The sequence below is a fragment of the Anopheles marshallii genome, chromosome 3 (genome assembly GCF_943734725.1).
Source record: "Anopheles marshallii chromosome 3, idAnoMarsDA_429_01, whole genome shotgun sequence".
Taxonomy (NCBI): Eukaryota; Metazoa; Arthropoda; class Insecta; order Diptera; family Culicidae; genus Anopheles; species Anopheles marshallii.
In genome coordinates this window covers 18,601,449-18,617,278 of record NC_071327.1, presented here as the reverse complement: position 1 = coordinate 18,617,278, position 15,830 = coordinate 18,601,449, and the positions used below count along the sequence as shown (strand labels likewise).

The 15,830-nt window shown below is 45.8% G+C and overlaps 1 protein-coding gene across 1 annotated transcript in view; it reads right to left on the bottom strand.

The window, feature by feature from the left end:
* Positions 1-15,403, bottom strand: part of LOC128712306 (receptor-type tyrosine-protein phosphatase mu) — a 76,091-nt gene extending 60,688 nt beyond the window's left edge. Inside the window, exon 1 of the mRNA XM_053807202.1 lies at positions 15,357-15,403. Within this exon, the coding sequence (XP_053663177.1) occupies positions 15,357-15,403 (47 nt within the window). The remainder of the gene's footprint in view (positions 1-15,356) is intronic.
* Positions 15,404-15,830: the final 427 nt, after the last annotated feature.

Genomic DNA, 15,830 nt, shown 5'->3' with positions numbered 1-15,830 from the left:
AAAAATAGGTTTGAAGGTATATAATTTCGACTATGACTTTGCTCCACTTCACTCGTGCGTAACCACCTTTGACAAGGGGAAGCAACAAGCGTCCGCCGGTGAAGTTTGGTTAGCGCAAAGCGAGTAGTAAGACACACGCGCCCTCACTGAAAACCACAAAAGGGAAACATGTTGGAGGTTGGTGGTTGAGCTTTTTTTTTGTTATCGCTACTTCAAGGGAGCAAAGATAGACGAAGAGGGACTAACAATATCAAAAGGCTCCACCAGTGACCCTGAGACCGATGGACTATGATGTTGGGGAAGGGAATTAATTATTTCCAGCAATATCAAGTTAATCTTATTAGGGAGGCTATCTTCCTTGAAATATAAAATTTTCTATAATTAAGAACGTAACAATCAATCACATTACATCATTGCAATCATAACGGTAAATAGCCTTAAACAGTGCAGCAGTTGCCTCGTTTAACACCAAATTTAAGGGCACTTTTCGGTACACCCAACAAAGCAAATTCCATCTCGGCTGGAATGCCCGCCCCAGTATTTCAGACACGTAAGCTGCCCACGGAAAGGAAGCGTGCGTGTGGTAATAAAACCCAAAACCATAAAACTGGGTGGCAAATAGAAAATAAGCAACAATCCTAGCATACGCTTTCATGGTAGGCAATAACCACACAAGTCATTTCATGACTGCCGGCGCGTGATGAGGAAATGGAACCGGCAAGGAAGGGCGAGTGGCAGAGGGAAAATTAAATAACTGTGCAAATGGAATCAATCCCAATTCAATAAAACACGTTGTGAGCTATTTATATCCTCTTAAAATCACAATTACGGCCATGCAAAGAAGCAGACGTGAGGGAGAAAAAAAAACCCCCATGCACCATTCGAAAACAAACATTGATACGCTCGGTGTGAAGGAGAATACCGGCAAGTGCTTCATTTCGAGCTGGCGATTTATCGATGCCGAAAATAAGCCCCATTAATGGTTCGTCGGGTCGAGTGTTTTTGGAGAAAGGGAGCAAAACAAAAAAAAAAAAGATGCCCATAAAAGCTTCGGTGATGTGCGCTCGACCTTAGCAAAATAAAAAATAAATAGTAAAAGCCTACCGCTCGGCAGCTCGCGCTTTTCAAACACGAAAGCAAATAATCTGCTCATGTAAGCAAACGCCAAACTGAATTGGTGATCTAAAAATAGATGCTTAAGCTTTTCCGAACTCTCTTTTCTGAATGCCACCCTCAGCCTCCACTCTGACCCTATGTTCCTAACCTTTCGATGTTGCCAATATTCTTTCGGTTTTTTTTGGTTGATCGAAATTTTCGCTTCCCTTTTTTCCCCTCCCCAACATTCATAGTTTTTTTTCTCCCAAAGCTCATACGAAAGCTTTCCTTGTCTAGCAAATATTCGTGTACTACCCCTACCCCTACCCCACGATGGGGATCATTTTTCCTGGAATAACTTACAATCATTACAGTGCTGGAGAGATCTTCCGCTGCCTGCTGATAGACACACATTTCTTCACATTCACACCCACAGTAACCTCGGTATCAATTCGCAATCCGGGGAAAACGCAAAAGAAAAATCGTCCAACGAGGATACTAAGAAGGTGCGCTAAAAATAGTCGGACTCTATTATTAGCCACCGCCACCAGAACGCCGATGGAGAGAACGTTCGCAAATGTATGGCCGTCGTCCTTTTTTTTGCATTTCCGTTTCCTTCGCATCGGAATGTTCATTGTCGCTCAAAACGCAAGTCAAGCCTCCATCACTCAAAACCGGTCCACCGGGGATCCCCAAGCGGGTGGTTCTGGTTGGGAAGGGAGGGAGGGGGAATGTTTTTTACCTACGTCGTGTGGTTTTGCTGACGTCTTCCTGTGCGCTTGGTGGACATCGGCTCGGAAGCGTAACCGTGCTTGCACTGTACAGTTTTCCATCGATCATTTCGTGCACCTTCATCACTCACCAGCGGATGTGGGATCGTTTCGCATTTCCCGCTCGTAAGAATCCCCCGCTGTCCCCGTGCCGGGGACGAAAACCCATGCAAAATGGCGAAACATACTGTTTCACCGCAATTCCTAAGTGGTATTTCTTGTGACATTTCGTTTGTGTTCCCGGCAAAACAAATACAACAACACACAGGATGTCCACAGCATGCGATGTAGTATGTGTGGTGTGTATTTTTATGTGTCACCCTATGCCACAAGCTCTGTCAACCATGACGAGTGGGAAATTGGGTAAAGTTATCATCCACATCGTCCCTCGTTTTCAGTTCGGCTCGTTGACAGACAACTGCGCTTGAAGGAGCAATGAGGCTGTGTTGATTACGATCAAGCGCAGACGACATTAATGACGGTGATGATCGTATGGTATCGTTGAAAATGGTTAATGATGCCATAATGACGCACAGGAAGTGTTTTGCTCGGTTTCGGTTTAAGGTTTTCTTTATTGCTACTCCCTCCCCTCCTCGAGGCAGTAGAGTTGCTATGGAAACAACTTGTACCATTTCATAGCGACCGAAGAAGAAAAAAAAACACCCCAACAGAACGTCATGATTCAATGAAAACGATAATTATCAGTTGTCGAATGACGGATGCACGGAAGCGGACTAGAAAGCAGGGCGTGTAGTGATTATTTAATATTTTCAAGCAATTTTCAAATATTTTTCCCGAGTGTCGAGCGGTTAGTAAATGTGAACTCGATACTGCAACCCGACTGTGTAAACATTAATTACTGCATAGCTTATTTGCCGAGCACGAACATCCGCTTCGTCTATTTCGGTTATTACGCAAATGTCAACCAGTTTGGTTGTTACGCAAAACATGAAATTTGTGACTCAATTTACAGCCACTTCTCGTGAACGCGAATGGTTTGTTTGTCAACAAATATGATAAATATCAGTTGGTTACATCGTTCCAACCGTTCCAGCTGCAGCACAGATTAGTTTGCCCATCCCGAAACCGTCCACCAGCCTTACCTTGCACATCAATATTGATTGTGTGTTCAAACGAGAGCTTACCGAAAAGCCACCAACCCGACACTGTAAACAGGGAGCAAGCTAATTAGTAGATCTGTCATTCGCAACGGAGCGCACCGTACGGTGTGTGGGCCGGCAAGGCGCTATGCCTCAAACCGTCGTTTGGCCGATACCAGATGTTGGCCACAAAGCTGTATGCGGTGTCGTACATTCGTTTGAAGTGGTAACGTGCGCTACGCAGTAGGACTTCTACCTTGCTGCTAGCGTTTTAATTGATGTTGATTTATATGTACGTGGAAAGATGAAGCGAAACTTATTGGAATTTTGCGAATGTCCAAACCGTTCGTCTATTTGCATTCCAATATTTCTTCTCCGAACTTCTATTATAGTTGAATATGTTCTCTTTTCGTGATTACTATTTATGTGCTTCAAAGCGCTGCTTGGTTCGGTTTTATCGCACCGAAGGCTTATGAAACATCCTCCAGGCGGAATGACTTCCCCGGAGCCGTTCCACATGATGAGCAAATGTACATCCGTAAGCAGGGGACAGCTCATTTGTGTGATTATCCTTATGCTGGCACTTTGTTCCACCCAGAACCTTTTTATTTATATTTACCCACAACACTGCCGTTTTTGCTTTTAGTCTTCTTGCCGGTTCGAATCCTATCCGTGGCTGCACATATGTACAGGGGGCAGGCAGCGAATGAATAAATTCATCTGGCTAAATTTGGACACGGATTCAGTACCCAGCCTTCACCGGTCCGTCAAGCGTCCCATCTGGTCCCCTCTCTTCCCGTTCCCCGTTGATTCGGGTGAGGATTTGTTCTTGACTTCTAGATCTCTGTCTCACCCTGCCGTCCCAGGAGACAACGCTGAAAGTGACGTTTCCCAGTGGTGTGTGTGTGTGTGTCTTTGCTACATCCTGCCGGCAAAGCAGTTGACATCATCCGTAAAGAAAGCTGGGACAGAATAATGTTTGCCGGACGGTTTCGTGGATGGTGCAGCAGGCACAGCTAGATAACAGCGGAAGAAGACAGAGTGTGAATGTCCTTACGATTCGGCTCAACGGATGTGAAACCGGCATTAGTCCACGTGGATGTCGTGTTGGTTAATTTTCGGGGAGTCCTGTCACTACTGCTATCCCAGCTCACGGACACCTTTTTTGGCGTTGGTTGCAAATTGTTGTCTGCAAATCTTCGCAATGTTTGAAGCGACGTTAGACGTCGCTCACTGCGAAAGAAAGTGAATGCTTTTGCGTGCCATTAGCCTGCTGCTGGCTGTCGCTCCATTGTCACCAATGTTTCTGGAGCACGAGGTCGCTTCAATCCCTGTCGGAATGTCACCCAGTATCACATTGTGTGCCAGTCGTACGTCAGTAAATGCCTATTACCTCATCATTTCGGTGGCTTCAAAATCACACCCGACAACGTTATGACATCCTTACCGAAGCCATCCATCCGTACACGAGCGGGCGTAACCATGATTCCTTTAGCGTTTGCATTTTGGGCAACCTATCGCTGTGCTAAATGAAACGCACTGTAGAATGTCAAGAAGCGTTTGGATACCGAGAAATTCAACATCTCAAGATGGGCTCCATTCTGGCAAAAGAGTTCCCTTACGTAGCGTATGTAATCTTCACAGAACGTTACCACGATGGGGAATTATACCTTAGCCAGTTGCCTGCTAGTCGTTACAAAGAATTGGGGCCAGGCCCGGTATGATCTTAATAACAATAACTACATCTTTCGAGCGGCCACCACAAACCGGGCAAACCGGCATTACAATAAACGAGTTAGTTAATGTGGTTAGCGACGACAATGGGTACGGAACTGGGCTGCTTCACTTGCTGTAATCCAATTGGGGTCAATTTTATCTGACCCACAACCTTCAACTCGTTGGACGTCCGGTAGCGTAACAACCATTTCTGCCGGAGCTTTTCTTTTCTCGGTAGCAATTTATGGGGCGGAACATGTCCACTGAAGAAGCATAGCTAATATTAGGGCATAACGTCTAGTTAAGCAGTCTGGTACAAGATGTTGCTTTATGGAAGATATTCCTGAAAAGTAAGTTTCTAAGAGCAACTTTCCTGGACAAAAATATCACTCACTGAAACAAATCGGTATGTGGTGAATGCCCTGATGCCTATGTTGCTAGTTTTAATCTCGACTTTGAATCGAATCGTTCCATCACTACCCAATATTCCAACTCCGTAAGCTCAACGGTTGAAGCTTCCCGTTCCCGAGCCATTGGTTGTCCATCGTTTGCATAAGCTATTACATCAGCAAAAATACCAGCGCGCGTTGCGGTTTCAACGATAACCACCGCTTTCGGATCATTTTTTCATGCTTCTTTATGGTACCGGTACCAGCGTATCAAGATTTGTGTCTTCCGCCAGCAAGCGTTCGAAGACGGTATAACGAACCAAAGCCGCGCCACTGTAGTGCACGTGGGCATGAGTGTGCTTACCATTGCACACGAAATCCGTTCCGATGGGTTTACGTTGCGTACCTTGCACGTGGTCTGACTGTACGGTGCGATGCGATTTCGCTCACATGCGTTGTGTTGCCCTTTTTTTCTATTATTTTGCACCCATACGAACCGTGCTGCAGGCTGGGGGGTTTTGAGGCGAGCGTGGCTGCGAGGGATGTTGCCGCAGCGCTGCGATTGAAGCAGTGCAATCTGCCTTCCACGGTGAGCGGTTGTTGCTACGGGGACCGAAGCAACGGAAAGCATCCGAGATAAAGATAATAAATTTTCATTACACCGTAGTTCAAAGCACTGGTAGAACGCAACGTACTCTCGCACCGCTTGCTGATCAAGGCACCTTTCTCACAAGGTATGTTTTTCTTACTTACCGCCGAAAAGGGGGGGGGGCAATGGTTCATTCTAAGAAAGCTCGAGAGAGTGTGGGGTTACAAGATGTAAACTACGGTTTGGCTTTCCTCACGCTTGCCGGGGTTTGTGAAGCAGAAACCCTGCAGAACCGACCATAATACTGACGTCAAAAGCACCCACCGACCCCGGTGGATGGGTAGTCAGAAGCTATCAAACACGTTGTATTATAATAATTATAATATGAAGCAACGTGCAATCACGGTACAGCTGCAGTGATTTCTCACGATTCCATTACGGAAGATAAATTGCAATTGAAGTGCGCTTCTACGGTACGGTACGGTCGTAAGTGGGAAGTACATTTCTGGGCAAGAAAATTGCCTATTCGATGTTAAATAATGTACCATTCTAAATAATGTCTACCGAAACGATCAATTTCTTATCGAAAGTGGTTAAACGAAGTGCTCAGTACGCATCGGCACTGAGTGTTAGTCAAGCTAATGTCGAACCTAATCGAGGTTCATGCCTGGGACTGATGGATTCTAGCCCTTCCTGCCTCGCTTCTATCGGTATGGAAAACGGTACAGTTTCATCGCTGAATGATTGACGAACCGAAATTCAACAAACCACAAAGCAATCAACCACACGTTTTCATATTGCGTCCACACACATGTCTATTGGACTGTTTAAATGTTTAAGAGCATTTTCGAGAAGGCGGAAATGGAACAACCTCACCACCCCGGTTGGTTGAGTGGTTTTCTCTCCATCCCTCACTCTCTTTTTGTGCTTTTCCCTGTACTGTACTGCAAACATTGAGCTTGGCGCAGGTCGGAAAATCGGTTTCAAAAGCCCGCCCCCATCAGATGGACGTGTGTGCTGACCTATCCACTGCTGGAAACCATGCCGCAAAGCCGAAATCATTCGATTCGGGTAGGGTTTGTATGCGGATTGTACTCTTTGCGACCAGAACCTGCACAGGATATTAGTTCGCTCACCTCACTGATGCTTCTTCACTAAATAGATGCCCCAAATGTAACATTCATTTTGCGCGTGGTCGACAGGTTAGGCTCGTTGCCGTGTCCGGAGGTATCCGGTTGGATTCTGGAAAGTTCTCAAAACCTCCCACACTACTCCGGCTGCACCTCACCGCACACGCCCAACGAGTTTGGTGAGCAAAACCGGTCTGACGACAGGAGGCGTTTCATTGTCACAGACGTAGCACACGAAAAAAACCACCCCGAGATACCGAAAGTGAAGAGTAAACGAAACGAAATGTGTTACGTGAGGTGAAACCTCAAGCGAAATCCGGGCAACGTGAAACGGCAACTCGGGCTCCTTTTGCCCTGTGCGGGGAATTGGGGCGTCCGATTTATAGCAGGAATCGAAGAAAACAGTGCCAATTTCTTTTGTGTCCGTTTGTCCGGAAACCAAACAGCGTCGCCCGGTAACGTGCTTATATTAACGTACCTTTTATTAAGCCGGTGGCGTTTCCCCGGAGAGAAACAGAGAGCAAGAGCGATAGAACAGTCCGGGATTCCGGGGATGGAAGTGTAAACATAGATCCCGGGGTACTTGATGCTTTCTTCGAAGGATTTAACGGGTGTAGGATTCCATCAGCCCTCAGGACCACCACCACCCACCATCCTGGCCCACCGAATACCGATCGGTCAATGAGGGCACGTTTTGGACGGTTTTAGTCTAATCCTTCGCGAAGGCGTCGGCGAGGAGTTTTCGGTGTGTCACCCGTGGTTCGTGACATTCCACGTGCAACGCAAGAAATCGGGAAAAAGATAAACAACTCCCTATTCCGAGCGGCGAAAGCCCGGACTACCCGATAAAGAAATGGTGCGCACTATGGTTCAGAGGCGGACATTTAGCAGAAAATTTTATATGTCTCGATTAAAACCAAGCATGTATTATGAAAATTTGACAATTTATCAACAACAGCACCTCGTTGGTCAACATTCATGACCATGTTTGAGTAAACGTTCCTATCGATATTACTACAGCTATTACCAAAATTGTTCAAAGTAACCATGCAATTTTTGTATGTTTTGTGTTTCGAGATCACACCTTATTTTTTCCTGTGACATAAGCATTTCCTACATAAGCCATTTTGTTTGTACTAAAGTTTAACTCTTTTGTATCTTGAGAGAAAATTTCAGGAAGGAATGGGTTGCGGAAGCTAATAGCAGCAATCTTATGCTACAGGAACATTTTTTCTTTAATTATTTTAATTTTTGCATATGCGGAACAGCTTGATGTTGTGTATTACATCATGAATATTACTACCGCATAATATAACATATTCCTGTTCTAGCGTTATCTAGATAGCCAACGAACATTAATATGATGAAGTAAAGAGTTTTCATATGCTGTTTAATATTGCATCGGAGAAAAGTAAATGCTGAGTCTATATAAGCGATGTCCGCTCGGTAGCCCAAGCTGGACCACTGTGTGGTATGGCGTGTTGGGTGGCGGTTTTGTTATTGATTGTCTACATTTGGATTCAGCGCAGCGCTGATATTTCCCCCGGGGGATTGCTGAAGGGTAAAGCGAGGGCGCCGAAAGCTTTTTCTGCGTGGCTTTCGCTTGTTGGAGTATACTTTTACCCGTGCCACCGCGGGCAGATCTTCGATACTCGACGAATGTCACGAGTCAACGCAAAAGCACCGCAAACACGGGCAGGCCGGTGTCTCGAGTGCCGAAATATCTTTCTAAATAAGTGGATTACTCCACCGACACGTACCACGCTATCAACCTCAACGCGTCGATTAAATCGGCGTTCGGTTTGCCACTCGAGAACCCCTTCGGGAACCGTTGGTTTCGCGCCGCACACAAACAAGAACTACCCGGGAACTGTATTATTGTTTTCTTGACGGGCACTAAATCAACTTTTGGTTGGTTGGCAAACCAGCAAATTGACGAGCGGGCATTCTTTTCCATTGGTGACTTGTTGGAGTGTGACAGAGTTTTTGGGGGAATGTTTTTTTTTTCTCTTCTCCCCCGATTAGTGAAGGAAGTTGTTCTTGAGCTAATCGACTTAATCAACATATTCTAACCGATTATCATCACACAAAAACTCACAACATCTCTCTCGATTGTTCCCAAGTGTACAACGAGTGGCCCGGGGTGTCATTTTATCAACCTCGCTGGATGTGTATGAAAAGTATATCACTATTTACTCGAACGCCAGAAGGAACAGGTAATGAGGCGCTTATTTTTTATCCCAAAACCCGGTGACAACTTCCTCCATCCGGTGGAGGGCAATGATTTACGGTTGCCAAAAAAAAAAAACACCACGGCTCGCACACATCGCGACTTCGGTAATGGGGCGTCTGTTGGTTTTTGTCGAGTAATGTTCGCACCGTTGTCACTGATGAGCGGGATGAAAATGACAAAGTACACCCGGGACCCGAGAAAGCTCCGGGATGCGCCGTACCAAATTTTTGGGTGGGTTTTGGGCTATGGAGGATGGTGCGATATAAATGAAGCCGGATAGCATCTGGCAGGCGCTTGCACTGCCCGGGAGCGTGAGGTAATGCGTCATGAAAATTGAGCCACCTTAATCTAGTAGAAAGCAGTGTAGCTTGGTTTTTTTTTTCGGAGTGGGACGAATAGCTTGAAGTAAATCTGTGCCCCAAAAACGTCAACAAGGTTGTTAGAGAGCGTGATAGAAAAATAGAACTCATTTAAATTTTTACAGCCATCATTCCCTTGGCTGCGAAAGGGAAGAATTGAGCCATAAAACTCACAACTCGACAACGTTCCCTCCCCCTTTTTGTTTATAGATCATTCAAATTGTTATCGTCCAAAGTACATGAAGTGGGGCTTTATGATGCAGATATTGCTTACTCGGACATTTCACCCAACCCTTGTGCTGGTGTTTTTTGAACTCAAGAAACATGGAACTGTGTGTCATTCCGGGAATAATAATTTAAAAACAAACCCCTTCCTTCTACGGTACTGCCGCAAAACAAGTTGCCCACGATCAACAATAGAACGACCCCAACAAACATCTGTTTAATAATGGATGAAGCACCCAACCATGCCATGCGATATTATTTGATACTTGAGAGACACAAACAGAGGTCGCGATAGTATTGGCATCCACCGGGAAAACCACCATCGTCAAGGTGCCTTTTGATGTATTTTCTTACCACTAAAATCGGTCCATCCAATCCAATGGATATCGTGCGCCGGAGGTACAGATCCCGAATGCCACCATGCAAATTGAGGCCCACGTCTCGGTCCGCCGAGTAGTTGTTTTGATTTTCCCTCGGTCGCTTGCTGAAGGCGCAATGCGAGGCTCCCACTAGTGCGGGCCCGCCATGCCATAAGAAACATTTTCCCAAGTGCTATCGTGCACGAAGGAGGTAAAGGAGCTTGTTGTTGTTTTGCATCAAACGGGGCCATATGTTGGCGCAACATATGAATATGACACTGGCGACCCTCGTCCTCTTCCTTTTAAAACCATCGTGGGGGGGATGGGTGGTTTTCCATCGTCTTTGCGTACCGATGCTAATGGGGTATGGCATGCTCACCATGTCACCGTGAGGAAACTTCTGGACCAAGAAACACACACAAACAGAAGCGCACGGAGAGCTGCTTATGTGTGGTTCCAACGTTTCCGAGCACAACAGGGTGTTTGCAATGTGATGCCTATCCAAGCTTTTAAGAGACAACACATAATGTTCCAGTGCAGTTCAAGTCCTGCGAGCAAAACAACTGCAGGCCAAGAAAACCTTTTGATTGATATTGGGATTTGTTGTTTCAGTGGAAAGCCGAATATCTCCGGGGAGCTTTTGCTTCTACAACTGAACAGTTTTGATTTAAACGTTCACTAGTTTGCAGCGCTCGCTGGTGTGGGCTGGTTTAGGACAGGCTTTTTATATCGTTCTCTTGAGCTTCCCCTTGCGATAATAGTAACTATAAAAATATCATTCTTTACTACATCGGGGCCCACTTAAAGGCCGTTGCAGGCTGAAGCACTCAGAACGGTTTGTGCCACACCTGCACACGGCGAAAAGCTCGGTGTGCTTTAGCCATCTGTGCACGCTCTGCACTTTCAAGGCCTTGAGACTTGAATTCTAACTCACCCCCTACGGTGCACCACTCAGGTGCGAATGAATTGTTCCGCTTTGTTCCGCCGCACACTGTACCGATTACAATACCCAACGGCCCAGCGGTGGAAGTAAACGACAGCCTATCTGCCGACAGCTTGGCTTGGCGAGTTCACCCTGGGTAATGCGTCGGTGATGCTCGTAAAGTAACGCTCGTTTCATCGCCGCCGGCTACCGGGGGACGCAATTTTCCATTACGTGGCAACACACACACACATTGTGGGGTCTTTGGTCGGCAGTGCCAAGGCAGGACCGTTAAGACGGTGCCACGATCTGCAGTTTGCGTGAAGCACTTAAGACTTGTACGTGGCACGCACTCAAGGATCGCTGGCTCAAACCATACCGCGGCAGCGTCAAGAGGCCGGTAGCAAAAAGAGGGGAAAAAAACATTGTCGTATAAAAACAAAGACCATTCTCGGTGGACTGTACTGGTCGCAGGTACTGCAACATAACAACAACCCGTAGTAAGGGCGAAAAAAGGGAAAACTGTTTTGATCACTGTTCCGGAGTTCCGGCGACGCAAAAACGGCAAAACAAAACCGGCGCTTAACGGAGCACAAGATAGTGGTGCTGGAGGAAGCATAACGCGAAAGCACACTCACAAAAACAAAACACACAGACACCATCCTACGGGAAAGGAAACTTTTCCAATCTTCAGAAGTGAAAATATTAAATTACGATCGATATGAAATGATGGTGGTTCCTGTTCGGATCGACCTTGTGCTGCTGCACCGGTTGTGGTTGCGCAAAACCCTGACAAAGCCCGACAAAGCGTTACCTGGTGGAACGTCGCTCTGGATTGTTCCCGTGCTATGAATAATGAAGACGGATAAAGATGATAATTTGGAGCAAAAGTGTGTTAGTGTGGCAGTGTGTGGCCGTGGATGGGATTCGTTTTAAGTCAGCAGAACACCGGCAGGATGGTGTGGGTGCAGCTCTGCGAAGCTGCAAACGACGCCATATGACATCATCTTTCGGTTCGGTGGTTCGTGCGGTTCCCCGAGCCATGTTTGTCACCGAAAACCCGCTGCTAAGATGCGGCGAAGAACACACGAAGCAGTGAAATTGCGCTTCGTACCTTCGAACCTTAACCGTAAAACTCACCGCACCGCTCACGATCGTGCACGTAGACGGTTGGCGGCTTAATTTCGTAATTCCGTAGGTGCGTCTCAGTCAGCCAGCGTGGAAATAAAGTTCCAACCATGGGTCAGGTTGCGCGGGCGGGCGGTTGGGTTATGTGTGTGACGGAGCATCGGCGGAGGTCATATGGGAAAGCTACCCATCAATTAATTCTAGCGCTGATACTTTCGACTCGTTGACTTGCAGGAGATGGATGGGTTAGACGAGTTTCAAGGTACGGTAAACAGATTACACAATCACCAGGATTTTCGGAACGGTGAACTCACACTAGAAAAGACGCCAATAAATACCGAAAAGCTTACGATGTGCTGTAACTATTGCGGTGATAGATATTGATCTTTCTTGTGATTAAAACTTGTAAAGGTATAGCATGACATTTTACAGACGAAAGTAGTAAAGTTGAAGTCATTTCAGAAGTTATTGAAGTGGGATCAGAACAGTTGTGGAATTCTTTCTACTTTCAAGATCTTCTCAAAAACAACAAATGATTATATTTGTTCTTTGCACTTTAACCTTTCGCAAGGTTCGCCAATATGACTCCAAGAATTCGAGAGCCGAAATAAAGTGAGGTAATCCTCAGGATAATATTGTGCTTACTCCTAGAGACAAGAAAATTAAAAAGACCTTTCGCAACTGCCTCTTTCTTCACCTCAAAAAGCTTTGTAAGTGTCTGAGTTGGGAGCACCTTACATCTCCCTCATGGATCTTCCTCTACGTATTCCAGTTCGACTTGAAATCAATTCTCCAAATTGGAAATCAAGTTCAGAACCTCTGACCGGATTTAAAGCGCTCGGTTGAGAATTCCAAGCCACCAATCATTAATTCATTATAAAAACTAACAAGTTCTTTAGCCATCCGCAAAATACGCCAGTATAACTTGTAGAATTCGAGCGGCAAAATAGAGTGAGGTTAGTCTATGAATATGGACGATTAATACGGAGATCAGGCTGCCATTGGAGGATATTGTTCATACTCGCATAAAAAAAAAGGAAGAAGCAGAAGACCTTACTCAACTGACAGTTCCCTTGTGTTAAATACCTTACAAAAGCTCACTAAAGTTGGAAAGATTCCAGATCTACCTCAACGTGTACCAAATTAACTGGAAAAGAATTCTTCAACTGCAGCTCCAATGGTGTCATGTAAGCCAATACTTAACAAAAAGGTTACCGATAGTTCTTAAAGCTTTAGCTTGAGAATTCTAAGCCTCCAAAGATGAACTCATATAAAAAAAAAACTTCCTCTTGGTGAACAAAAAATCAATGAAACCGATACACTGAGCTCCCCAACGTGATGTGATGTGCAAGGTGCGTTAGCCAATCGCTTCATCGATCATGTTTATCGCGATGGATGCAGACAAACACAAGCTTCTCTCGCTGAGTGTTTGATTTTCTTGTTGAATGTGTTGCGCCCAGTATGGATGGAGAACTAACAAAATCGAAACAAAATATATAAACATACACCCAACGCCGAACGCGGAACGCGTTGTTCTTTTGTGCATTTGGCTCACTTTGGTATTGGCAACACTATTTGCCAGTATTTATCTTGAGCAAACTAAAGCCCACCAGTTTCAGGCGCTTGTATCGCTTCAATTCCAAGCCAATTCATTACTAAACGCCAGTTTTTGCCTTACTCCAACACAAACCACGGTCCCACTATCGACTATCGAGCGGCTAACGTTCACCGTCACAACGGTCCAGTGTGGTTAAAGCTGGCGGAGAAAAATGCCTCGGAAAATCGCCACTAAGCGAAGCGAAATGGAAACCGGGCGATGAGTAGAGGCAACATACACACACACACAAGACGAAAAAAAAATACCAAGAAGAATTTGTTGACGCAAGGAAGCGCCATAAAAGAAGGCATGGACAGCAGAAGGACTTTATAGATATATGCCACCACTCGAATGCCCGTGATGGGGTCTCGGTGTTTCAACGTAGCCACCCATCCCCGTACGCTTTTGCACTGTTTGAGTTGAAAAATGATACAATAATATTATTACCGTGAAATGCTGCCCCATTACCGTCTGCCTGGTGACCGGACCCCGTTCGGATGTGTCTTGTTCGAGGGCACGGGATTGGCACGGCTTGACCCGCCGCCCCCGACTCGCCAGTCGGTTTGCCGGTTGCGCTCTAGCAAAATGTCCGTCGAACCGGAAATGGTCCTCGGATGGATGAGCGGACATCGAAAGCATCGAAGCATCGATCGACCGGAGCCAACGGAGACCGGCCCCAGCCGTGCACGATAGGGTAGGCTAAAGTGAAAGTTTAACTCCCGTGAAGAGGCATCGATCGAAATCGATATCCGGTGGAGTGAAAATTCTGTGTTCCGCTTGCAAACCGGTACGATGGTTTTAGTGGAGTCGTCTTCCCTACTACTACTCTCGACCTCCTCCGGAGGTCGGATTGCCTCCGAAGCGAATGTTTGCCGTTTTCAGCCTCATCTACATGAGGGTAAAAAGTGAACTTTTTTCATCCAATTCGAACCGGGACTGGGTTTTGTATCCAGGATTTTTTTTTCTGTTCCTACAGCCTGCCCACGGAAAATCCCTAAAACTGTTATCCGTATAAAGCAGAAATTCGATCAGCACCCTCTTTCTTGACCGCACGGAACTAAACGCCATACCCCCCACACACAAAAAAATGATACAATCGGTCCCGAGCCGCGCGATTCGTTTGATTCCTGGGAACCAAAAACACCAGGAAGGAAAGCAAAACTTGTCTAATGATGTTTCGCTTTGCTTTCATCGTTGTGGCTCTCGATTTCGCTACCGTTCGTTTGATGGTGCCGCTTTTTTACTGGTGGAAGTACCATGCCCAAGAGCGAGATGAAAATTGTTGAACCATTCCGCAACCTCGAACACGATAGCCTTCCGGAAGGGCTGGAACCGGTGAGCGGACAAAAAACGATTAGCGACCCGAGTATGTAGAGGAACGGCAACAAGATCCGTATCTTTATCCCGCAACCATGAGCTGCACGTCTAATCGATCCTAATCGGTAGTCTTTAAAAGGTTTAATTAAGGCACCAGGAGACGGCGTAGTTAGAGATGTTAAAAAAAAACTGTGCACAACACGTTGAAAGTGCAAAAGTGCGACAACTTCGATACAGAAATATCTTTAAAACAGTAGAAAACGTACATCAAATTACAAAAGAAACATTTAAAAAGACGTTAAAAACATAGAAAAAGAAATGTTAGCAAAGACTTCGAAATAGGTTAATAAAGAATTAGAAAAGATATACAAGAAAAAAGATACAACCAAACGATATGACTGAGTAGTAACAAGAATCATTCCTTTACCTTGATCTTTGCCGTCGCTGTTGATTGGATGCCGTCGAGCGGGACATTTTGAAACCGCGATGGTATGTGTGGGGAAGGTTCACGGGCGCTTATATATGTGTGTGTGGTGTGTGTTTTGGGGATGTGTGCGATTGTGTGTGGCGCTGTAGCGAACGGAGTGCACACGCTGGGTGAAGTTGGATCACTGCAACCTCCCTTCCGAAGGGGGCCGTTTATTCTATCAAAGAGCTTTTGTTTCAAAAAGTTATCCAATGTATGTGCTTTTCCTCGTTCTTTTATCTTTCTCTCACCTCTTCGTTCTCTCTCTCTCTCTTTCGCTTTCCGGTCGCCTATATCATCTAGTGCACAGACACAGATTACCGATTGGTATTGGATTATTTCGTTTTGTTTTCTTGCTGTTACGTTTACTGTCAGGCAGTGGTATGCTTTTGTCCGCTGCCACTATCAGCAACGCGAAGGGGGAAAGGATACGAT